The sequence below is a fragment of the Microtus oregoni genome, unplaced genomic scaffold, assembly GCF_018167655.1.
Source record: "Microtus oregoni isolate MIOR12 unplaced genomic scaffold, Mior012 000070F_ref0000104, whole genome shotgun sequence".
In the NCBI taxonomy this organism is placed as follows: domain Eukaryota; kingdom Metazoa; phylum Chordata; class Mammalia; order Rodentia; family Cricetidae; genus Microtus; species Microtus oregoni.
This window is the reverse complement of record NW_024543977.1, coordinates 7815070-7841476: the sequence shown is the minus strand read 5'-3', so window position 1 is coordinate 7841476 and position 26407 is coordinate 7815070. Positions and strand designations below refer to the sequence as shown.

Here is a 26407-nt window from a genome sequence, read left to right as displayed (position 1 = left end):
GTATGTGGGCAGCCTGAAGTTGAAGTCATGTGTTTTTCTCAATTGTTCTACAATATTTATGGAAGAAGAACCTAACCCTGAACCTACATTCAGTAATTCTACTGTCTACTGGTCTAATAGTCAACTTGCCCTGGGATCCTCTGTGGTTATAGGCTGAGGCTTCCTGCCTTTTATGTGGTTCTGGGGACCTGGCCTCCTATACTTTATTCATAGTGCTTTATTCATTGAGCCATCTCCCCAACCTTATGTTGCTCATTTTTAAGAGAAGTGATATTTGCTAGTGTTTTTATTTATTTATTTTGAGGAAAGAGTGGGAGAGGATGGTTTGCATATTTGGTAGCTATTGAAGTTTTTGATGTAATTTTCCGGCTTGATAGCATTCTAATGCTCAAAATTTAAATGGCTCCCATATTGATCCTGTCTGTTTCCACGGCAATGGGAGAAGGTTGCATTGCCTACTGAGTCTTGCTTGGGTAGATCTGGCTTGTTGTCCTGGCTTCACCTTCCACTAGAAGATTAGTTTGGCTTATTATGCATGTGGGCTTATGTGGGGGGTCTCTGAGGCCTTCACGGCCTATAGAGTGATAAGTCCTAGGATGCAAGAAGGCAGTTCAGCTCAACGCAACTCAGCAGACAGTGTTGGTTCAAACTTTCGAAGTCTGTCCCAAATAGTTTATTTTAAGTATACTTTTAGTTATTATATATCAATATTTATTAATTATAAAAATTGAACAAGGTTTATGCAAATAAAACTTAAAAGGAGATATCAATGTCTATTTGGAAGTAGAACTTTTGTTTTTTTTTCATGTACACAACCAACCAACTGGAGATTTATACTATCTGTTTTTGCTTCTATTTGTTTAATTTAAACTCAATAGTAAACATTTTTTTTGATAAGTATAAATATTGCCCCTTTTACTTAACATAAGAATAACTTGGATCCAAGGGGCTACATTACTGAGCACTGCTGTCAGCTACAAATGACAGAATTGCTATTCTAAGAAAACAGAAGTGTTCATCGCTACAAATGTTGTTTTATGCAGTAGGTTGTTTCCTACACAAAGATAATAAGAAAACACATTATGAAATTTGTTTACAGCACAGAGTGTCTCCGTTGTTAACAGAAGCATCTCACAGGCTAAATGAGCAAATCCAGAAAACAGAGTTGCTCACTGAATCAATATTTATCAAAGTCTGTTGATAGCTATTATGAATTAGCATCTACTGTACTTTTTTAAATCTGACTTCATTATTTGCAGCCTGCATACCTAAATTAAACAATTCTGTGGAAGGGAAATGATTTTTATATCAACTTTATTCAGATAATGCTTTGCGAATGGAATTCTTTCTGGAAAAGGGCAATGAAGAATATACAAGTCAGAACTGTAAACATTTAAAAAAAAAAAAAGGAAAAAACTAACCAAGAACAAGAAAGACAGATAAAATAGAAACTTGAAGTCTTGAAGGGATGGAGGGTGACTGGGATACGGGGAAACTCGCGTGCACATGGGACAGAGGGAATTTTGTGAAAACAACAGTGTTAAATGACTTATATAATTAATTCGAAATTCATAGCAATCAAGATATATATCATTTACTTCACAGGTACAATAAAGAGATGCCTACAGATTTACATTATTTAATCACAGCAAAATTTGGTGCAGATTATTCTGGTGATAATCAAGTCAATTCCATGACCACCACAAAGCATACATACATCTCTCTGGAGACCACAGTATGTTAATACACACCAGGCATGACTACACTGGCACTCTGAAAAGTCTGTAAAGACAAACTGACTGAGAAAAAATGATAAAGGTGTGAGGGAGAATTTGGTGCTGGGAAATCTCCTGCCACACAATGGTGCAAAGGTCACCAGGCCAGAAAGCACATCCTCCCTAGCCTTCTGGGCAGAACACGGGTTTTGTATTCCTTCCTTTGAAGGAACAACCCTGGGTGTTTAGCACACCAGGTTTGCTTAGTGAGTGTCTGTGTGACATCTGTGACAAAGACACCTGTGCCCCCTACAGGCTTGCAATTGGAAAGTCCGTGATTGTGAGCAAGTGTTAACTGTGAGATGCTAGTGTGTCTAGTGAATAATAGATCACTGCCCACCTAAAATTTAAAGTTCAAGGTAAAGGATAAAGAGGCCATTTACTCCCTATAGTGGTCTATGCTTTGAGTGAAGTATTTTAGGAGTCACTTAACCCCAGTTCTCAGCAGATATTAGAAATGGTCACGTTGAGGCTAGAGATGAAGACCGGGCCTACAGAAACCATGCTTTGGAGCTTTGATTTTATCCTACATCAGGCGCACCAAGGAAGAATTTAGGAGGTGTGGGGATGTGAAAATCAAATTAATGGTTGCTAAAGCACACATGACATCTTGCCTTTACACAGGATATAATCTGTTTTATAAGGTTCGGCATCTGTAAATCAGTTTGAAATTTTAAGTCAGTTTTAAAGATCCAAACTAGAACTAATCATACCTACTGGGCAGGATTGTTGTAAAGCTTAGTTGGGCTAACAGATTTACAGTTCATATAGTGTCTCAGAGATGTTAAACCCCATTATTTGTGCCGGGCGATGGTGGCACACGCCTTTAATCCCAGCACTCGGGAGGCAGAGGCAGGCGGATCTCTGTGAGTTTGAGACCAGCCTGGTCTACAGAGCTAGTTCCAGGACAGGCTCCAAAGCCACAGTGAAACCCTGTCTCGAAAAACAAAAACAAAAACAAAAACAAAAACAAAACATTATTTGCATAGGTCCCTAGCCCTTAAGGTAAGGTCTCTGCTATTATCTACCTGCTCTAGGTGTGCTGTCTGTCTCTTCCCTTTTCTATTGCCATACCCGGCTCTCATAAAGACAGTGTCCTGTGTCAGGCTTTCATGAGATTTATAGCACTTCTTCCTCAGCCCCATGCTGGCACTACAGGTTTGCACCACCCTGCCTGGCTGGAACCATGTCATTTCTTAATACACATTTAATTCCCCCACCAGATGATCTCAACACAATGGCCACACAACATATATATCAACCTGCTTCATTCACAGATTTTTTGATATAAGCCCCTTGTAACCCCAGATCATTGTCGAGGCCCTTTTGTGGTCATTCGAGGAGATGTGCAGAAAGTGCAGAGTCCAGAGCTTTGGATGCATTCTTGGCTGTGGCTGAGGAGTTCACACAGGCCACTCAGAATTTTTCTTTCAGCCCATACTGGAAATATGGGACTATTTGGGAGCCCACGTGGAACCACATTTTTCATATTTTTGTGCTTCATGTTTATTATTTTGCTGCTAAACTGTCCCCAGGCATAGTTCCTATGGTTTGTAGGCATAAGAAGGCTTTGCTGTGGTTTTCAGAGAAAATATGTGTTTGACAAGCTTCTATACGTGAATTATAGTGCTGTTGGCCATGGTGATAACATATGTATATACCATATATAAAAACATATATTTAAATTTATATAATACAGATATATAAATACCATCATGATGACTCAGTTGGTAAAGTCACTTACTACTAAGTCTAACCCCTAAGTCAGATCCTCTGGATCCACATGGTGGGAAGAGAGAACCAACCCCTGCAAGCTGTTCTCTGACCACTAGCGTGATATGACAAGCATACCCCCAATAAATAAATAAAGATAAGTGTGGTTGTTTAATATATAAGCTGAGGTGTGCTCAAACTGAAAAATACATAATAAGCTTATATATTGATCAGTTGACAAAAATATTGTCCCCAGAATTTGTCAGGACCTAACTCTGTGTTTCCCCCAATGTGCCATGGCTCACTATTGTTACTTCACTGTTTGCAGTGACTTTATATAACTGCCTGCAGATACAAAAACCAGCTGCATTTTGTTACCTTTTCAGTAGCTCCTATGGTAAATATTCAAACCAATCTGTGTATACCTGTTGTGAACATATTCACTACAATATATGTAAACATACACGTATATGTATAGAGTTTGAAAATATAGAAATCTACTAATTTTTTCTTTTATCTTAAAATATACCTAACAGCCTTATTATTAATTTCTTCCTTTTATAAACTAGCCTAAAGGAAGGTATTTCTCTTTCCCAGGACGCTGGAGAAATGGTTCGTTCCTTTGTTGGTGGTTTGGAACTTGTGGTCAATCTACTGAAGTCAGATAATAAAGAGGTCCTGGCAAGTGTCTGTGCTGCTATCACCAACATAGCAAAAGACCAGGAAAACTTGGCTGTCATTACAGACCATGGAGTTGTCCCTCTGTTGTCCAAACTTGCCAACACAGTAAGTAACATCTTGTTTTCACGGGGTGCTCTCAAATCACAGTGCAAAACTAGGAAAGTGAAGTCCAGAGACCTGGATCCAGGTTTAGGGTCCATTGCTTATGAAGTGTAGGATTGTATTCAACTCATTGAGCTTCCCCAAACTTATGGACACAAAGGCATACATTACAAACAAAATATTAATATGCAAAGTCTGATAAATAAAAGCCTTTTTTATTATTTGTTGTTGGCAAGCAAAGTTGTGGCAAATATAAGTGCTGCTATGTAAATGCTAGCTGTCATCTTCCCTGCTGCTGTCATCATTCTTAGCTTGTAGTTCCTCTCCAGTTTAGAGGCCTGGACTGTGACAGTCTGGAGCAAGAAGGCTTTAACAGTACTATACTATTTATTCCAAACTGACTCCACCATGCCCAGAGGCATCTGTGTGAGCGGAGCTAGAGTACCAGATGGCAGCAGCAGGACAATACAGAAATGCAGTCACTGGCAGAACAGTCAGTGTATGACACCCAGCACTTCTAAGAGGACCTGTCAGATGCAGAGGACGTCAAGTCCTCTGTGTCAAGAGAACCGGACAATGGGAAAACCACAATATACTCAGTTATGCTGTTCCTCTATGAAGTAATTCAAAGTAAAAGCCAAGTTTACATAAAGAAAATGCATAAAGGACAGTAGAAAATCAAGTGGATGCCACTGTATGGGCTGCCCTGTCCTCTCCCATTCAGAAATTAAGGTGATATTTTGGGGGTGTCTCTACAGGTAAAAACACTTGCCACTCATGTATGAGAATTAGAGCTCAGATCTCCAGCACCCACAGACATGTCAAGTGAATGTACTGGCCAGTCTGTAATCCCAGAGCAAAGGAAGCAGAGATGAGGCATGCGCATGGCAAACTGGCTAACAAAAATAAGTAAGACCTGGCTTCAAGTGAAGAGCCCCCACCTCAATTTGTAGAGTCAAAAGTGATCAAAGACAACACCCAAAGTCCACCTCTGGCCCCCAGGTACACAGCCCGCACACATGTATGAATGCCATGCACATGCAAAAAAAGTGCAATGGGAAATAAATGTAGGTTGAAGGAGTAGAGTTAATCCACTCATCCCAATCAAATTAATTTGTTCTTGAAGAGTTTCCAATATTCTAGAAATTGTTTTATTCCTAAGTAACAATAATTTATAAGTTCTTTTACATTTTATTGTGTATGCACAAGTCTGTGTTGTGTATGCGTGTGTGTATGTGCCATGATGTACACATGGAGGTTATATGACACCTTTCACCATGAGGGGCCAGGATGGAACTCAGGTCGTCAGTCTCAGGGGCAAGCCATTTATCTACTGGTCTCTCACTGGTCCTGATTTGTAAGGTTTTCCTATGGGCAATCAAGCTTCCTGGAACAAATGATCAACACTAGACATCTGTCTCATCTTTGATAGTGTTGTTTACACGCAGCTCACAGAAAACTCAGGAAGGCTGGGCCCTTTAACCCCAAGATTCAGGAGACAGAGGCAGGTCGATCTCTGAGTTGGAGACCAGATAGGGTTACCTACAGAGTTCAAGGTCATTATGATACCCTTTACCAAAAAAAAGAAAAAAATTAAAGAAAGAAAACCCAAATGCTAGTTCCTTCAAGGTACTTCCTAAATAGCCACTGAGTGTTTCTGCTGACTCCCTGGCATCTTCGTGGGTGATAGGCATGGACTCAGCTTCCTGGAATCTCTGCAGTGCTCACTCATTTCTTCCCCTTGTGCAGAACAATGACAAGCTGAGGCGTCACCTGGCAGAAGCTATCTCACGCTGCTGTATGTGGGGAAGAAACAGAGTGGCCTTCGGGGAGCACAAAGCGGTGGCTCCATTGGTGCGTTACCTAAAATCGAATGACACCAACGTGCATCGAGCTACAGCTCAGGCCTTGTACCAGCTCTCAGAAGATGCTGATAACTGCATCACCATGCACGAAAATGGCGCTGTGAAGGTACGCGGTTGGAAGTTGGTGCTCTAGTGCATGCTTGCAAATGTAGGAACATTGTTCTACTGAAAGGGGGCTGGGAAGATGACTCAGTGGGTAAAGTGCTTGCTTCAAACTGCTCATGCAGGGACACCTGAGTTTGGACTCCAGGAACCCATGCCAAGGTCAGGTGTGGTACTCTGAGGAATTGGAGGGTAGAGACAGGCAGATCCTGGGCACTCAAAGAAGAGTCAGTCTAGCTGAAATGTTGACTTTAGGCCTTCACAAAATATCAACTTCTGACCACATACACACAAAGAATAGAGCATGCCCATGCATATGGCATCCCATAATACAGCCTTTTACTAAAAGGGACGTTTGAATATAAAACTGTTCATCAGGTCACAGCTGCATCTGAGCCCTGCTTATCATGATTTGTATTATAAATATGTGTGGAGATAGAATTTCCTTAATCAGAGACTGTGTTGGGGTCTTAGTAAAAGAACCATCCCTGAATTTGAATTAGATTAGACAATGTATAACCCATGAACATTGATTAGCATTCATGATTCTCTATGAAACAGTTTCCCTAACACCTAAATGAATAATAAATGACAGATACATCCACTGCCATCCGTGAATGGCAAGAGAAGCGGCTGGAATGATTCTAGACTAAGGTTCAACTGCTTTGACATCCTAGCAAAGGATTAATCCAAAGATAAACAAATTGTTTAGTTTTGTTTCTGCATCTGATTTCATATACTTTTAGCTAACATATACTTACGAGAGACTTTCACACAGACTTGAAGTATACGTATGTATTTGAATATTTTGATGTTGATCCATGCGAGAGTGCTCAGGTGTGTGACACACATCTAAACCCAGCATTCGAGAGGAGGCTAAGGCAGGAGGACCACGATTTTGGGAATACTCTGGGATAAGTGGTGAGACAGAGTCTCAAAAACCAGAACAATCACCCCCAAAGAAGCACAAATAAATAAATAAATAAAACACATTAAATCTTTTAGACTGCTCTGACCTATATAAAAAAATAAAAATATTCTGTTTGTAACTTGTCCCCTTGCATAACATAATTTTGTTTGACACATTAATTCTGAGCCTCTGTCAACCAGATGCATTTGCATTTGAAATATTTTGACAAGAGTGAGAAACCTCTAGTTAGTCATCTCTATCAAATCTAGATGCATCGGTGCAAAACATCTTATGAAGAATAATACTTCTAAAACACCAGCTGCAATTTTCAGTCAATTATTTTAATTTATCCTTAAAACTTTTTATGGTTAGAAAATGAGATGTTAATATTTTTTACATGAAACCCAAATTATATTTAAATGTGCCAATATTTCCATTATAAATATGTTTTGTGGCATGTAAATTAGATATCTGTGCTTTTTCAAGCAAAAATTAAAAGATCTGGCTTGAAAAGGAACTTTGTGACTATCACATTTTTACAGTAGATCATAAAAAGAAATCAGCATGCTAAGTCAGGTGGCTTCAGGCTGACATAAGTGTTGTCCCTTTATATGACTGCCTTCACACTTTGAAAAAAGAGATGCCTGGTTTTCAGTCATGTGTCCTGCAGCTGAACAAAGCTTGTGCTGCCCGTGATGCAGAAGTATATAGGCTTTAAAAGCTGAAGCTATAAGAGTGAGTAGCCTTGGAAGGTGTCTGGGCCTATTGACACAATGGCATGCACAGATACAACTCTCAAAGATTTCTTTCTGACACAAGACAATAGATCAAGACAGTCAGTCATCTGATGGTTTGAGGATGTGTCCTGACCCTGTGTTCAGTCACCTGTACACTGCAGGTGTGTTAGCAACAGAAGACAGAAAATGATGATGACAAGACATAAAAGGGACAGCAAAGACATATGCTGGGCTCAGTGGGCTTGGAGCCTTTCCTGAGAGATTCACAGGGATTTCTAGAAGTCTCATATTTGCATTTTTACCAAAGGGTAAATGAAGAGAGCAGAGTGAGGGGGAGAACAATAAGTTCACCTTAAGTAGTAGCAAAGTGTCTGAGGAGATGGTTCAGCTGGTAAAATACCTACCATGAAAGTATCAGGACCTGAATCCAATCTATCGCACCTATGTAAAAGCTGGATATGGAGTGCAAGTCTATAACCCCAGCGCCGGGGAGGTAGGAATGGGAAGATCCCTGGACGAGCTTATTGGTTAAATTGATGAGCTCTAGGGGCTGGAGAGATGGCTCAGAGGTTAAGAGCAATGACTGCTCTTCCAGAGGTCCTGAGTTCAATTCCTAGCAACCACATGGTGGCTCACAGCCATCTGTAATGAGATCTGGTGCCCTCTTCTGAAATGTGGGCATACATGGAGGCAGAATGTTATATAATAAATAAATAAATCTTTAAAAAAAATTGATGAGCTCTAGGGTCAAGAAGAAACCCTGCCTCAAAATCTAAGGAGGAGGGTCAACAAGAAAACACCTGACATTAGCCCTTGGCTTCCATGTGTGTACACATGTATGTGACCCCAGATGTCCATGTGTGCACACCCATAAAAACTTACACATACACCACACACACAAATAAATACAAACATAAGATGATAGAAGCCTGGCTTTGTATGGAAGGTATCAAAACAGATGTAGACTGCCCAGCTAAGTTGGCCTTTCTTCATTCCCACCCTTCCCAGAGCACCAGACCTCACAGAACCTCAGCAGGATATGCCCCCCACTTGCCTTTGTAGCCCATAGGTATGGCTTCATGGGAGCTTCTAGATTAAACAGTTTAGGAGCTACTTTGACATAGCAGTAACGGAAAGCCTCCTGTTGAATTCAGACCCCATGGTAATAAAGAGGATTCCAATAGATGAATAAGACAAGAAAACTTTGGTGTGTAGCGAGGTATTTCAGGTCAGTGAGGTAACTATGCCACGCTGCCATGTTAAACACGTAGCAGCTGGGGTTATTGTTGTTGATTTACTTTATGTCCACTTAAGTTTCATTCATTCTTGTGTTCAATTCTTGGCTGTTTTCCTGGTTTGGTTTGGTTTGGTTTGCTCGGTAAGTGGCTGAAACTGTCTTTACCAGATGGTGGAAGTAGGAGGCAAGGAGAGTGTCATCACACTTCAGGGAGGCCTGGGGTCACGAATAAGGGTAGACTCGCCATTTTCACCACTCAGTTTAGAGGAGCGTGGGGAGTGGTTTCACTCTCACCTTGGGGACATGTAAACTCAGACGAGGACCTGTCAAAAAGAACTTGAAGTTAACCGGTTACCCAGGAGTTCTAGGACCAAAGGATGAATGGGTTTCAGAGGGTTTTAGGTTTCAAATCAGTCAAAAATGTCAACAAAGATTTCCTAATTCAGTTATGGTAAAAAATAATCCTGTGTCTGAGGCTTCCCTGGTTAGAACATCTTTTAAATTTACAAATGACTCCCTGCCCTAAATATAATGGGATGAGAATCACTCCGCCAGACCTCTGTGATTCAGGGGTTTGTATCTATCATTCCAACCTTGTAGCTATGGATGAAGACATCTGATGAACACTAGATTGAACATATTGAAAGTCAGATACTTCATACTACTTCCTAATGGGCGTGGTCTCATCTTGAGGTGAATAAGAAATTGCAGAGGAAATGGACAACACTAACCCCTCGCTAAGGCAGAAAGAAGGCATCAAATTGAAGGCAGTGAGCATCTATGGAAGGCACTGAGTCTCTCCCATGGTGGCATGTCATTTGTTTTCATAAATGTTGTACCAGGCAAGCAAAAGCTGCTATGTGGCTATAACATAGGGAAATTAAAATGAAAAAAAAATGCAGAAAAAAATAATCAGAAATATATCACATGTTGGCAGAGAAAATCAGGAGCAATTCAACTTGGACAGAGCAAAAAGGGTTACCTTGGCTACCTCCTAGACTCTAGTCATGTGATGGCCAGTGAGCAAGAAGAAATGATCCAGAAGCTGCCCCATGGAGAAAGAAAAGCGACCCCTTTTATATGAGCCAAGTGCCAGAACTTTAGAGACAGTTCATATAAGGATCCTCAGAGCCTATGTGATTAATACTCTGTGTGTCTTCTATCCATCAAAACTCTTAGTTAAACATTATCATTTCAAACCATTTTCCCATATCTCAGATATTCCAAAACATAAGAATTGTCCACTAGTGTAGGAATGGCAGTCTAGTAAATACACACCACATGGAGACATTTCTCTGATTAATGTGTTTTCTTTGTATTTAAAATGTGCTCAATTTGTATTTTCTCTTTGATTATTATGAGTGTTCAGTAAGATTATATTCAAATTTAATACTGTTTGCATCAGATGTTTTTCTTATTTCACTTCTTTAACTTTAAGAGATTTTTATAGCATGATTGAAGGATAATTGCCATAAGCATTCATATGTTTAAAGTGTGTTATCCCGGGAACAGGAAAACACAATGGGTATTTAGTGGACAAGGCCATGGTGGCTTGGAGGCAGCTGGCATAGGTTCTCCTTGCATTAGACCCCTGCTGTTGCTCAGATGGCCAAGGACTGCAGAGAAATGTTGCCACGTCCGTGCTGTTCATTATGGGTTCACGACAGCATGCAACAATCTCACCTGTGTGCTTGTTAGATGCGTAGACTCTCGGCCCCACTTGCCTGACAGATTGAAATCAACACTTCCATAGGGTTCCCAGAGGAGCCACAGCAGCCAAAGTTGGAGCAACACTAGACTCAAGAGAGCCTGTCCCTTACACAACTCTAGACAAGGTTATGTATCTACACTAAGTGTTCCTTCCATGGCTGGAGATCAGAAATCCAGACTCACACATATTAATTTTTTTCCACAAAATTGACTTGATATATATGAAAGTTGACTTATATGTGTACCACTAAATGAATTTCCATATCTTTTCCAGACTTTTTATATTAAATAATTTTTAAAAGAATTCTAATTTAAAAGAAGAAAGTGTGATCATTGATTTCTCTAAGTGCTCCTTAACTATTTCATATGATTATCCAAAACTACCTATTAGACGAGTCCCATAAGACTTTGATTCAGTAAACTTTCTTTTTCTGGTGTTATTGACATATTTCTTCATATCTCACAGAAACATTACTTTCTTGTAATGGCCTAGAATTTGATGAGCTTGTCCACAACTAGATTATTAATCTTCTTAAATAATTACTCCTCCTTTAAACTCTAATTTTCAGTACCAAGCTCTCCAGCTACCTCTTAGTAAGAACAAATTCAGACGCAACCACTTTCTGCCAGGCAGCTGCTCTTTCCTCTGTTTTTCTGGGTACCCCACTACAGCACCCACTACAATCACATATTGTGCAGACAATGCACATATGGGTTACTAGCATGGCTTCTCCATTATTCATTACAGTGGTCCAGGTGGTCTTTTTCTAACCTTTGGAATTTTCATGCACAGAACTGTATGTAGATAGGTGGTTGGTTTCCATTTTATTCCAATACTTTGTTATCATAATGAATGGTTTCAACCTATTTTTTAAAACTGTTGCACTGGATTCTTTTCTATTTTTTCTATATCATTCCACTTTGATATCAAAAAACAGGGAGAAGAAGTATGGATTTTGGATTGGCTGGTAATAAATGACAAGTTCTTTCAAAATTCGTGTTTATAACAACCACCCGCACACTATCATCCCCATGTTTGTATCTTTAGCTTGTCCTCCCGAGAAGTGTTAATATATGTCAGATGGCTTTCATCATGTCTTCCACTGAGTTTCTTTCAGGCATGCTTAACTAAAGGAATACGTGCTTGATAATTAGATGATTACTTATTCCCAGTGCAGTCTGATTTTTCATTCTGTAACAACCTCACCCCAACCCTCAGATTACATGCTAGTAATCTTTAGGGTTTTGCCTATGCTTGCCATATCTCTTGCTGTTAGGATAAGCACTGGTTTCTAATTTGTTCCAAAAAATTTATTTAAATTTAGCTTAGATACCATTCTCTAGCTTATTCTAAAGAATATATAACATGTTACCTTGAACATAACCATACTCACTGTTTACAACTTCTTCTAATAAGAATTCAACTTTCTGAGGAACTTGCTATGAGTAACCTTTATACACTTTTGCACAAATCACAAGAGTGGAAGTAAGTGTGCTGCCAGGAACACTCTTGGTATGCCTGTAGTGGATGCGATGACCAACTAGTGCTGGGCATATACCCAGAAGCAGAGCCGCGGTCAAGAAGCATAGGTATAATTAGTTTTAGTAATTAAGTGATTTTTTTAACTCCGTTATTTCATGCCAAATGAGAGCTCAAATTAGAACTTAGATAAATAGTATTGCTTTTTCAGAATTTTAGTTAACTGATTTGATTTTCTCTCATTATTATTTAAATTTAAAGACTTCACAATAGACAATTACTTTGGGGACAACTATTTCATGTTTATCTATTCAAACATGATCCATGGCTTTATAGGCTCTTCCCTTGCCTTCCTTCCCTCCTTCCTTCCTTCTTTCCACCCATCTGTCTTTCTAGATGTTGGTAATTGAACCCAGGACCTTGAACATGTTAGTCAAGCAGTCTTCCACTAAACTATACCTCTGGTCCCTACAGAAATTTTTCTTACAGACAGTTTTATGTGCTCTTCAGTTTCCTGTTTATTTTATCCTTCAGAGGACAGAATACAGCCGAGTGCCTTAAGAGCAGGTATACTTCAGAATGGGGTCTGGCTACAACTTTACTGAAACCAGAAGAAAACACACTACTTGCTATTTGGTGTCAAGAATAACCACTTAGCTACTTGAGAGTTCTAATCAGTAACATGTTGGCTGCATAGGCAAGAAGATCTTAGTTAAATCCACAACATCCATGAAAAAAATATCCTGGGCATGGTGATGTATGCTTGCAATCCCAACACTAGGGAGGTGGCACCAAGGAAAAACCTGGTTCAGCTGACTAACCAGCTGAGGCACCTGTGTGAGCCCCAAGTTCTACTGAGAGACCCTTACTCAAAAAACAAGGTATCTGACTCTAATAAGGAATGACACTCACAGTTGACATCTAACCTGAACATGCATCTTGATGATAAGGACTATCTGGCAAAAAGGATAAAACTGGACTTTGGATTAATTTCTGTCATTGTTCTTCATAGAAATACTAATCAAAAAGACAGATTTTGCTCTGGCTTCCTAATTACCGTTTGTCTGAAAAATAACAAAAAAAAATAGTTTAAAGTTTTAGTTCTTGGTTTTAGCTTATGTGATGAGCAGAATAGTCCTCTTACAATTTATTGTCCTTTCTTCCTTCATTTACTTTACTATTTTTTAAAGAATCTTGCCCTGCTTGCCAAAGCTAACCTCAAACTTGCCTCAGCTTCCAAAGCAACTAGTATTAGAAGGACCTATCAATGTACCTGGTGTGTGTGTGTGTGTGTGTGTGTGTGTGTGTGTGTGTGTGTGTCACAGGGGAAAGTTTAACTTAAACAAATTGTTTCTGGTGGTTACAAACAGATCCTTCCCTGAAGAATGGAGCACAGATGAGCTTTTGTGTTGTAGAAGGTGCCCCATCATTGTGCCCCACCACAGAGCCTCATGACCAGAGCCTATCACTGGGCTCTATCAAGAGTATTTCAGACTAAATGAGTGAATAAAGAAGTAGACAGGGGCCCGGTTATACGGGGGACTTCAAGGCCACCTAAACATCAACATCACAGCAGAGATGCAGTCCTATTGTGTTTTCAGAGAACAGATCCCAGGGATGAGAGGAATGAAGCAGGTCCACCCAGGAGATTGGTGCCCTCTCACTGTATGAGAATAGGTGACATAAATAGGCTTGAGGGTTGTGTGATCTTCCTGAGGAGATGTGGGAAAAAGCCCCCCCCCCCCCAACAGTGCACTGATGAGACCAAGAAAGGATTCTACCAAGTCTAAGTTGGTGAACCAGTTTGGTGTTTGCAGTGCATCATCTGAGAGCCCCACCCATCTAGGGCTCTGGACTCCTTGCAATTGTTTTCCTAATCTTGGGGCAGGGTCTGTGAACTCTGTAACTTCTTGGTCTTTCTTAACTTGGTCTTTCTTAACTTAGAGGGATCTAAGCATGAGTACTTCAGTGCTGAGGGAACAACAGCCAGAAAGTGTCCCAGAGACACCGAGGCTCCTCTCCCAGAACTGTCTTGTCTTAGACGTGATTTCTCTGGGGGCTTGTGTGGAGCAACTGGGGTGTCTGTGTTACACACCGTGGAGAAAGACACAGACACATGTGCCTTCTATAACAATACCAACAAACGGTGTAGACAAGAGAAAAGGTAAACACTTTTACAGAAGGAAGAGTCACAACTTGGAGAAAACTTTGGGAGTCCTAATATCACTAAGAGACAAACTTGGGCAAACAGTCTTCATCTTCCTTTCGGCTAGTTCCTAGGATACAACAAGAAATGATTCTCCACTCAATAGTAAGGTCTTTCTTAAACAGTTTCCACTGCAGAGGGAAATAACCACAGAGCTAATACTCGCTAGCAAGTCTATATTTTAGGAAAGAACTTGAAGTCACAAATTATTTGTTTGATGGATAATTAGAAAAAATTAGAATGTTAGGCTTAATCATGAGGAAATTTGATGCTTTCCTTTGACTACCAAATACTTAATGGTTGATATCAGTATGCTAAAATGCATGTTTCAGAATAATCTATCTTTGAAAGAGTCGCAATCAATCATCACAGAGGTTGGTCTAAGTGCTTCGTTCTTGTCTCGCTCGATCTCCACTACCCTTGTGACACAGGCATAATCTCCACGTTAGAGATTGAGGACTGTAGCTGAGCGTGCAGATGTGTATCTACAACCACAGAACACAGGAGACTTAGATGGGAGCGTGCTCCAAGCTCAGGGTCAGCCTTGTCTTGTATAATGATTTCCAAGCCAGCCAAAACTATTTAACATGACCCTGTCTCAGAAACAAAAATGAGGGCCTTTGAGATGGCTCATGTGATAAAGGCTCTTGCCGCCAAGATTAATGACAAAAGTTCAACCTCAGTTGCCATATTCAAGCTGTGACATGCATGCACACTCTACTGCCTCCACCAAAAATCAAAAACAAAAACAACAATAAAAGGAAACAAAACAAAATGAAAAGTGTAAAAACAGTAACAAACCAAAAAGAAAAAGATTAGAGATATAGTTGAAGTTCCATTTATACAGAGCAAGATCTATACTGCAAGCAATACAAATGACTCAGAGAAGCTTAGGAATCGAGGAGAGTTTTCATGGGCAGGAAGCTACAGAGCCCTAGGAAGGCACTGGGAAAGGGACTTGAAATGCTTCCAGTAGTTTTTCATACTTGTCCTCCCTCCCCTTTCATACCTGACGCATTTTATTATTTCTCTGCTGATTGGCTTTCTCTCATTGTTCACTGCTTCTCCTGAAGTTAGACAGTCACCTGAAGTGGCTGTTTCTATGGGTAATTCAAAATTCTCAAAAGAGTGACTCTGATTGGTCCACTTTAGGTAAGCTATTCACTCCTTGTCCAGTCAATTGTGGAAAAGAGAAGCATGATACTTTACAAAATACTTTTCAACACGACAGTGGGAGAGACACACAGAGCATCAAGGCCATTTCTCCTGAGTGGGAATCTGAATCTTTAGACCAAGTGTCAGAGACATTCTCCATCTTCTATTGTGCATGAGCTAGAGGGTTTTAGAGTTTTCATGAGACTGTTGCACAGATAGTATTTTACCTAATATTTTACTTCCAGAATGTTCTAACTTTTTGTTAAGATGACAGATTCTTGCTGACAGCTTTGGCTAGATTTATTATTTTATTTTTTACTAAAGAACTCTTTTATATGACAAGATTCATAAGCTAAATTGGTATAAATTATAAAATATGAAAGGTGATTATAATTTGTATTGAGAATACTCCAAGCCTATATTTTAATAATAAACCTCTTTCTTTTCTTCCTCCTCCTTCTTCCTCCTCTTTTTGCTCTTTGTGATTCTATGAGACATGCTATTTTATCCTCAACCTAAACTGTAAGGAAAGGTACCCCTTCACTCTTTAAATCTATGCTACTCAGTCTTTATTTTGTATATAAACCTGTTTTCCGAATACTCACTTGCTGTGGGGTTTCACAGGTTAAATGCTCTTTCACATCCATCACTGTTGACTACAGACTCAACTGAAACCTGCAGGTTATCTGTCAATCACACCAAGCTAAGAAAGCTTTGTGCCCTCAGAAGTGACTAAAAGTGCTAAGGACATCATCAGTCAGAGCTCGGGGCTGGTAGAGCCCCAGAGGAAGGACAATTACCCAGCATGGCCCTGGGTTCCATTCCCAGCTCTCCAACAGTGAATGAATTCAGCCCACCAGGTTGCATTTAAAAAACTTCATAGTAGGAATGTATACCCCTCATCATTTATTTCTGTTCGTTTTAGAAGAAACTACTGAAAGCTTTACAAAAACAAACCACTTCCTTAGAGCTGTGTAAAGCACTTCTCACGCAGTGAAGCCAGGGTCTGATGCTCAGTCTCTGTGCTGAGGCTGTGTTTTCAGGGCTGTTACTTACACATAATAAGGCTGCTCCAGAATCACTGCCAGCTAAGGAAAGAATTCGGGCCTGAGGATATTGGATTCCATGAAAATATGATTTTGTGTTGGAGAGCTGTTCCCCTTCTTAACATCATCATGTTACCACAGCTAGGGATGCTGGGCTGCAGCAGAGGTTTTAATCACAAGTCGAGGAAAATGATGGTGCAGGGAAGCTGATCTCATCTGAACTGCAGTCCGTGATGCCTCAGATTTAAGTAGGTTTGGGTATCCCGCTCAGGATTTTGTAAGACGATGCCAGTGTGTGTCAGACAGGATCCTCCTGAGCTACGCGTCCATCAACACTAGTCAGTGGTAGCTGTGACCCATGGACGGACAGGTTTTTGCTATTGTTTTAGAAAATAAATGACACAATTCAAGAAAATAAAATCTCAGCCAGCTCCGAAGAAAGCATCAATCCCCGGAGAGACTATTCGGGATGGTCAAAACCTATGCCGAAGGTGCAGGAGAACAAGCTTATAGCTGCCTTTCAGGGGAGGGCACCCTGCTGATTACATTGACCAATCAGAAAGCCAGCAAGTTGAGGAATCCCTCAGAAGTGACGAAGAAGGAAGTGAAGTTTCCTATCACCATTTTGCTTGTGTTCTTATCTAGCTTTCAGGAATGTTGGCCTTGTCCTTTCCTCCCAGCCTGGCCCTTTTGCTAAACCACAGAGCAATACTGACAGCTCCACATGACCTGCCTACACAGTGCGTCTGTCTTGGAGCTTGTGAGGAGTGTATCCTCTTGGTTAGAAACCTCCAAAATGCCCCCACAAGTGTTGTTTTTCACTTTAAAAAACATTGTAAGAACAAACACTTTCACTTTAGTATTTGGCTGCTTCTGGGCCCGGTGCAAGAAGGCAGGAGGCCAGCTCATTATTCTGGCCCTCCACTGACCCAAAACAGTTTTCTCCAATAAAAAAGAGAGCCACAGATGCTGAACTTAAGATTTACTACCAATAGTGATGGCGTTCCAGGCTTCATGAATAAGCAGCTTTTAGAACTGAGAAAATAGCTTCTGTTTTCCCTCAAACACAGCAATCCTTTTATATACCAAAAGTAAACAGGGCTTGAATTAGCACCTTGGAGTCTGTAGTGTGCCAGAATATGCATGCATTAGCAGTCCCATCTAAGACTCCTTCTTTTCACCTTTTTCAGGATCAGTCAGGTTTTATTATTTAAAAAAACTAAAACACTCGTAGTGGGATATTCAGGAACTTTGTCATCTGTATTCGCCGCCTGTTGCTGTGGTGTAAGATTGGGCACAAACATAATATAGTACAGGTGCGAAACAAAGATTTCACTTGAGGAATCAACTTAATTCTGACTTCCACAAACGTAAGTGGAAACAAGTATATGCTAGGCTTAAGAGTAATTGAACATGGGTCAGTGAGATGGCTCAGCAGGTAGAAGTGCTGGCTGCTAAGTCTGATGACCTGAGTTCAATCCCCAGGGTCCACACAGGAGGAGAGAAATGACTACCTCAAGTTGTCCTCTGAACCTCACTTGTGTGCATTCCATAGCACACGTGTGAATAATCACACACACATGCACGCACGCACGCACACACAGAAAACAAATACAATAAATGTTTTTTTTTTAATTTTTTTTTTTTTTTTTTTTTTTTTTGGTTTTTCGAGACAGGGTTTCTCTGTGGTTTTGGAGCCTGTCCTGGAACTAGCTCTTGTAGACCAGGCTGGTCTCGAACTCACAGAGATCCACCTGCCTCTGCCTCCCGAGTGCTGGGATTAAAGGCGTGAGCCACCAGTGACGAAGCACAAAGGCTTGCCCTGATGGACTTGTTTATTCCATTGAGTTACAGTGTGTACTACAATTCCGTTTACCTATAAATAATAGCAAGCAAAATATTTCCAAAGTTTTTGTTAGTGTAGACCAGCTTTAAATTTGGAATCTCTAAGGAGAAAAATAACTAGCAGAGGATCCTTACACCCCTTTCCCCTTAGTGAAAACCAGCGTTCAGTGTGATGGCCTGGTCTGTTTGTCCCTTACACGGTTTATGAGAAATCAGCAAATCCATTGAACTCTCATGGCTTTGAGTGGCAGCGTTTTTTACTGGGCCACCTTTTCCTGACGATAGGAAACCTGACCAGATTTCTGTGAAAATAGATTTCCAAGAAATTGTTTCTTAAATGGCCCGGTGCCAGAATGCCCCTGGCATTTCTCGTTTTATTTTTGCAGTCACAGAAAAAAAGTGGAAAAGCTCATGAAAACTATTGTCTCAGCTGAAGGAGGTAGTGATAGTTGTCTAAGATATGTGAAGTAGCTATATCATCTGAGAGCATCATCGGGGGAAGGTCAGGGGTCAGAGGGCACTGAAGGTGGGCATATGAGATTCCTTCCTGATGCTGTTTTGCTAAAAGAAGCAGAGAGGATGCTGTATTGACAAGAAATCATCCCTCTGCATGAACATACCTCTTGGTCCCTGAGCTACTCCCTCGGTTCCTTTAATATAACTCTCAGAAATCTGTTCAGTGGGCAGTTTGTGAGCTCAAACATTCTCCAAGAGCCTGAATTAAGTAATGTAGCAGTTCATTTTTCATTGCCATAGGAAAATGCCTGACGCTGAATGATTCAGGTTGAGAAAAAGTTGTTTTGTTTTGTTTTGTTTTTGCCTCAGTTTTGGAAAGTAAAGTTTAAGATCAGGCTCATTGATTTTGCTTAGAAGAAGACATTGTGGTGCATACAAGGAGACAGCATGCAGCCCTGGGGCTGGAGTGTGGGAAGGGCCAGTCATGAAGTTTTATAAAAATCCTCTTGCAAGAATTAAGTCCATGAGGGCTGGGTATTCCTTGAGAGAGTATCACAGTCAGTGACTTCCCACGGGCCCACTTCCTAACATCCCCAAGCTTCTAGAAAACGTACTTCTACAGAACAAATCACATTATAGACACAGCAAGTAACATCAATCCATTGTCTTATGCAGAGTTAGTGCAAGGCCCCTCTTAACTTCTTCATTCATCTATGCTTTCCCACTGTGTAGTCCAGGCTGGCCTAGAACTTGTGATTGGCCAGCCTTAGCTTTCTAAGTTCTATGGTGTCAGGTATCCACTACCACCCCTACCTCAGTCATACTCTTTAGATTCGATGATTACTAAATCAAGTTTCTATATTTCAATATCTCTTCAAATTTTTACTCTGATAATTACTCAACTAGAACGCAAATTATTAACCAATAGTTTATTATTATTCAATTAAAAACAATGATGATGCTTTAATTTAATAACATATTAAATACATAATATGTGTGTAGCTTATTGACCATTCACATTTAGATATCCTAAAGGAATCATTTCCTTTCACAAAAAGACCAATTATATTTGCTTGGATCTTAAATGCTCCCCTTCCCCAGGCCTGTGTATCAAGGAGCCCTTTCCCAATTTAAAACTATTGATAACTGAACTTTTGGTAACTATTGGTAACTGGAACTTTAAGGACTAGAGACTAGAAACTTTCAGAAGTCCAGAAGTCTTTAGGTCTTTGGGACTGCTCCTAAAGGCAACAGGTAGACCCGAGTCCTTCCTATCTCCTGCCTTCTCCTCTTGGCCCGGAAGTGAGAGATTTGATTCTCCATGCTACATCACTGCTGAAGCCACAGCATCAGAACCAAGCAACCATGGATTGCTTCTCTGAAACTGTAGGCTAAAATAAACCTTTCACCTAGTAAGTAGATTGTCTCAGTGATTTGTTTTAGTAACACGAAGCTGACTAATGCAGCAAACCAGAAAAACAAAGGCACTGAGATACAGAGGGTAGACTTGGCGACAAACTCAGCTAGAGGCTGTTTTCAAGATTAGAGACATTCAGATTATCAGCTCTGACTTGTAAAATCTGATAATGGCGTGTTTGGATATTAGAAGGGTTTCGAAAGAGAACAATTGCAGATGGAATAACGACACATGGTACACTATAGATCATTCAGTACATACAAAGTATACAAATCTCCCCAAAGTATGTCTCCCTTCAAATGTGGAAATCTAATGAATAGAGTCATTCATGTGTGTTTGATGTCAGGCTGGCTTGAATTTGAATCTGGGTTGTAGGTGTTGTTGGCAAGTTCATGAGAAATGTCTGCTTATGCTTATGTATTTGAACATGTGATCACTGATTGGTGGTACTGTTTGGGAAGGTCTAGGAGGTACATCTTTGCAGACGAAGCATGTCACTGATAGCCTCGCTGCATTTCCAGTTTGCCTCTGCTTCTATCTGCCATCATGCCTACTGTTGGTTGTCATGCTTTTCTGCCTGTTTGGTTAGAGTTACTTCTAGATATTTTATGCTTTTTGTGGCTATTGTAAGGATGATGTTTCTCTGGTTTCTTTCTCATCCATTTGTCATTTGTAAAAAGGATTTTTTTTGAGTTTATCTTCTATTCTCTTACATTATTGATAATGAGTTGCAGAAATTTCTTGGTAGAATTTTTGGGATCGCTTATGTAAACTCTCATATCATCAGCAAATAATGAGAGTTTGACTTCTTCTTTTCTGATTTGTATCCCCTTGATCTCCTTATGTTATCTCATTGTTCTAGCTAGAACCTCAAGTAGTATATTGAATAGATATGAAGAGAGTGAACAAACTTGCCCTGTTTCTGATTTACAAGGCTACAATTACCCTGATACCCCAACCATGTCCCGACCAGTGGGAAACGAACCAAGGTCCCTGGGCCCTGAGAAGAGAGAGGAATGAAGAGACAAGAGACACAAGAAATGGACAGCAAGTCTGTGTTCTGATCAAGCTGCCAACTTTATTTTTTCTCAGGAGCATTAACTAGCAAAAGGGCAGGGGGAGGGTAGGATGCTGGAATGTCAGGTCTGGAGGTGTCAAGTATCTGATAGGAAGAGATAAGGAGATGCTGAGGGTCTGTAAATATTTACTAACAAGGGAAATGCTAATTACTTCTGGAGCCTGGGATCCGCAGGTCTGCAGGAGATCTTAATTCACAGGGAGATAAGGGTTATCCTAGGCCTGGAACTTGCACTACAGAGGCTTCTGAATAGCTTACTTAATTTGTGACTAAGATGGCTATAACCAAATACAGGTCTTTGCTTCCAGCACAACCACACAAGTACATTACTAAGAAAGATAATTACAGAACAATCTAACTCATGAACACTGACGTAAAAATATTCAATAAATTTTTGGCAAACCGAATCCAAGAATACATCAGAAAAATCATTCATCATGGCCAAGTATGTTTCATCCCAGAGATGCAGGGATGGTTCAACATATGAAAATCTGTCAATGTAAACCACCATATAAACATGAAAAAAAAGTACATGATCATCTCATTTGATGCTGAAAAAGCCTTGACACAAAATAATTTTATTGGTTACTTTTTCTATTGTGACAAAATACTTGAGAAAGTAACTTAAAGGAGGAAATATTAATTCTAGCTTATGATTTCTGAGGGTTCAGCACATGGTGGCTTGATCCTATGAACTTGGGTAGGAGTATTGGAGAGGATGCTGTTTAACCTGATGGTGGACAAGAAACAGAGAGAGAGAGATAGGAAGCCCCATGAAGGCTCTCCCTTTGGGGCCTACTTCTTCATCTATGCCCCACTTCCTAAGGTTCCCATAGCATTCCAAAATAGTACCATAAGCTGGAACCAAACTAAGCCTCTGAGGGACATTTCAAATTGTGATTGTAATAAAATCCATATTTGCTGGAAAATGATGGCTGTATCTTCCTTGCAAAAACCTCTCTGGGCAGGTTTCTATTCAGAAGCCTGTCAATCAATCATGAAACTGGGAACCAACTACATAACACAGCTGATATGTAGCTGTGCTCATCCTTGGTCAGACTGGTGGTCATCCACCTGTCAGCTTCCCAAATACTGTGACTACAGGAGTGAGCACCACAGACAGCTTCTGCTGGTGTGCAAGGCAAGTGCTTCCCTTAAGGGCAGCCCCTGCCCTTTCTCTTTGCTGTGAACATGGCGTTCTGTAATCTGACCCCTGCCTATCCCTCGATCATCATCTTGGCCTTTCTTCTGCATCTCCCCTTGTGGTACAAACTGATAGAGGGCCACACATGCATCCTCTTCTCTACTTTTTCCTGGCAGCACATGGCAGCTACCAAAGACCGTGTGTTTCACCCTCTCTTGAACCTCAATGTGACCATATGGCTACATTCTTATTAATAGGAGATAAGAAATAGAGTCCACTACTTGTTTCTTCCCGTGGATGGAACACATTGTATTCATGAGTCCCACTCCTAGTTCTGAAGACTGTGTAAACACAGTCACTATAGTAGCTTTGAACTCTGAGATCGGCCAACACATAATCACGTGATGCTGTAAGCCCTGAACCACTCACTCACAGAGTCCTGTTCAGCTAGAGTATCCCATAGCTGAAATAGTTGCACCAAAATATTTGGGATTTCTTAATATTTTAGAATACTGCCATAAACCCCAGAGGTGAGATCTAAGTTTAATCACTTGTGTTACATACACACATAACCTAAAGATAATTTTCTTTATTTTATTTTATTTTGGTTTCTCGAGACAGGGTTTCTGTGTGGCTTTGGAGCCTGTCCTGGAACTAGCTCTGTAGACCAGGTTGGTCTCGAACTCACAGAGATCTGCCTGCCTCTGCCTCCCGAGTGCTGGGATTAAAGGCGTGTGCCACCACCACCCGGCAAGATAATTTTCTTTAATTTTTTTTATTGCACCTACCATTTCTGGGTTGTCTCATGAGGTGAGATTGTGGAATTTTCCTCCCATGACATCATGTCAACAATCTAAAAGGTTCAGATTTGGGAAGAGTTTTGGATGTACTGCGAATGCTAACCTGCACAAAGGAAAGCAAGTTTTCAGCTTGTTGCACTGATGCATCTGGGGGATCTTTATGTGAAAATACTAATGTTTTATCCTGAATACAAATTAATACACATGGATTATGTCCTGGCAGTCATATGGGTGGGTAAGCCCAAGTATATCCATGATGGGAAGTTAAATGGGGCTACATGTTTTGTGAAATCGTGGCTTGCATCTGTGTATACTAACAGCCCTGACCTGGGCCTTCCCAGCGCTTTTTCTAGACCTAGAATGTTCTCCTGTTTCCACATCATACATTATGCCTCCAGTGCCTATATTTCATGTTTCTGATCTTCTGTTGAGGCTCAGCCGTGCCTATGTTTATTCCCTTCTGCTGCCCCTCTGTGGTTTCCTAGGCCTTATTTTCTCTGTGGTAGTGATGTCATTGGTAAGCTCCATAAACCAGAAAATTCTGTCAGTCTGTCCCTCCTGCAGTCCCAGAAAGAAATTCAGCAGTTGCCATGAGCAGAATACCGCCTCTATTTGTTTACAGAAGCACTGAGCTCTTTCCCCATTTGTCCCTACCACACAATGTAAATCCTATCATGTAAATGTAAAGACACAATAAATAGGATCTGAAAGAGGATAGACATTTACAATAGTTTTCTTCTGTGGAGCCACATAAGCCACAGACTTTTTGAACTTTTCAACAATAGACTTTCTATAGTGCACTTTGCTCTCAACGCTCTGCTTTATGAGCTGCTAGAGAAGTTAAATTTCTGTCAGTTCATCCTCCGGAAAAGTAAGGGGATAAATTTGAACCGGTCATTGTGATGTCTGCCGATTGCCAGGTGCTAACGGTTTTAAACTGCTGGTGACTTTTAGGGACACCACAAACTGGCCACAATGTCTTAGTCTTTCTTCTGCAGTTATGGCTGGCAGCATGAGCACAGGCTGTAAATTTAGAAAGTGTTGCTCCAAGCTTGAGAATGTGCCACAAAGTCACCTCCAAATATGCCGTGTAGCGGGAATCTGGGTAACTAAACTACCCTGTAGTGTGTATTTTGTAGTATATGAAAACTTCAAAAAGCATGGCAGAGCCAACTGAAAGCCAATTAGCTGGGTTGAGGTAAAGTATTCCCCACAGATTCCACCTGTCCCTGCCAAGTTGGACAGCCATGTTATGTGATGCGTTCTCTTTATACTTTGGGGAAATGATTTCTAAAACAAGTTTTACCCCTTATTCCTTTAATGATCACTAGGATAACTTTCTTGACCTCTGTTTCTGTCAGAGTAAACAGGTATGCTGAAACAGAGATGTTGGATTTGTATGTTGAGCACTTTGACACCAACCTCGCCTCTAGGATGAGGGGCAAAGGATAAGGTTTGCCCTGCAAAAGTACCCTACCAAAACACACTAAGTCCTTGGACCTATGTGTTAAGCAATACAGCATAAGGGGAAAAACGGTTCCTTGTCACAGACATTCTGGCAATTTATGGTGTATGCTGATAGTTTATGATCTCCATTGCTTGTACCATTCAGAATGAGCAGAACAAGATATCAAATGTGTTCTGAGTGATCATGGAAAAGTTCTGTATCAAAGCCATTGAATCAATCGGGACATCAGAGACATCTGTGTCTCCACGCTTTCTATGACACTGCTCACAGCAGCAAGGTTCGTGGGTGAGTGGGGAAAGAAAACATGGCATGCATTTACGGCAGTATTATTGAGTCATTAAAAAAAGGTCATGCAATTAGCAGGAAAATGGATGGAACTGGAATCTCCATGTTCACTTGAAATAAGCTGGGTTTACAAAGACAAATATTACATGTTGTTGTCATCTGTGGAATCTAAAAGGAGACTGAAAAGTAAAAGAGAAATGATTAACTCAGAAGGGGACCAGTGTGGGTGTGCATGCAGATGATGGAGGGATACATATGATCAAAGTGCTTTAAATGCATAGGTGAAAACAGCACTGTTGAATTCACTGTTGCCTGCCATCACTTGTATTTCACAATGTACACTTTTCTGTAGACAAAAAACCAAAACACTACACACAGGGGAAAAGGACTATTTAGAAAATATGCCACAATTATGTAGAAAAAAAGTTTTAGGTGGGCATAGATGTATGTCTTTATGAGGGGAAGAGAAACTGAGCTGTATGTGGTTAGGAACCAGACTGTGAGACAGAGGACAAGTAATAGTACGTGTTAGCATGAGGACCCAGTCGAGGAAGCACCCTGCTGGGGCAGCCTTAGAACTATTCTCATTGGATAATTTATAGGAATTTGAAACAGAGCATGCACCATGATATTACACCTGTGTATTTCAAATAGCTGTGAGAAATATCAAGCCAGAGAGACAAGGAGTCATTAAGCCCAGGTAAAAGAGTGGCTGGTAAGATCCACTGTGCATCAGAGAAAAACGATTCAAGTATATTAAAAAGTGATTGTAAATTGCAATTAGAAAGAGATCCAGAGGAATAGTTTTTAAACTATTTTCTCACAGTTTGCTAGAGATGCAAAAGCTAGACTTAGTTGACTTAGCCCCACAGGATGCAAAGATTTAGGATTTAATGATGCACCACCATGTCTAGAGGCATAGAATGGTGAGCTCTAAGGAGGTTCTAGTACCCTAGACTTCACATATCATGCAAAATAGGTAGGTGTATGCTCTCTCTCGCGCTCTCTCTCTCTCTCTCTCTCTCTCTCTCTCTCTCTCTCTCTCTCTCTCTCGTGTGTGTGTGTGTGTGTGTGTGTATACCAAAAGTTGGGGTGTACAAAGCCTAGAGGCCTTACTGAGTGGAATCATGGAGCCGTCACCTGGGAGTTCAGCACTGAGTCAGAGCATTATCTCCCAAGGCCGAGTTGCAGGAAG

At 40.6% G+C, this 26407-nt stretch overlaps 1 protein-coding gene across 1 annotated transcript in view; it reads left to right on the top strand.

Moving 5' to 3' along the window:
* Odad2 (outer dynein arm docking complex subunit 2) overlaps positions 1–26407 on the top strand; it is a 151969-nt gene that overhangs the window by 110498 nt on the left and 15064 nt on the right. Inside the window, exons 19-20 of the mRNA XM_041641543.1 lie at positions 4086–4274; positions 6021–6242. Coding sequence (XP_041497477.1) covers positions 4086–4274; positions 6021–6242 — 411 coding nt within the window. The remainder of the gene's footprint in view (positions 1–4085; positions 4275–6020; positions 6243–26407) is intronic.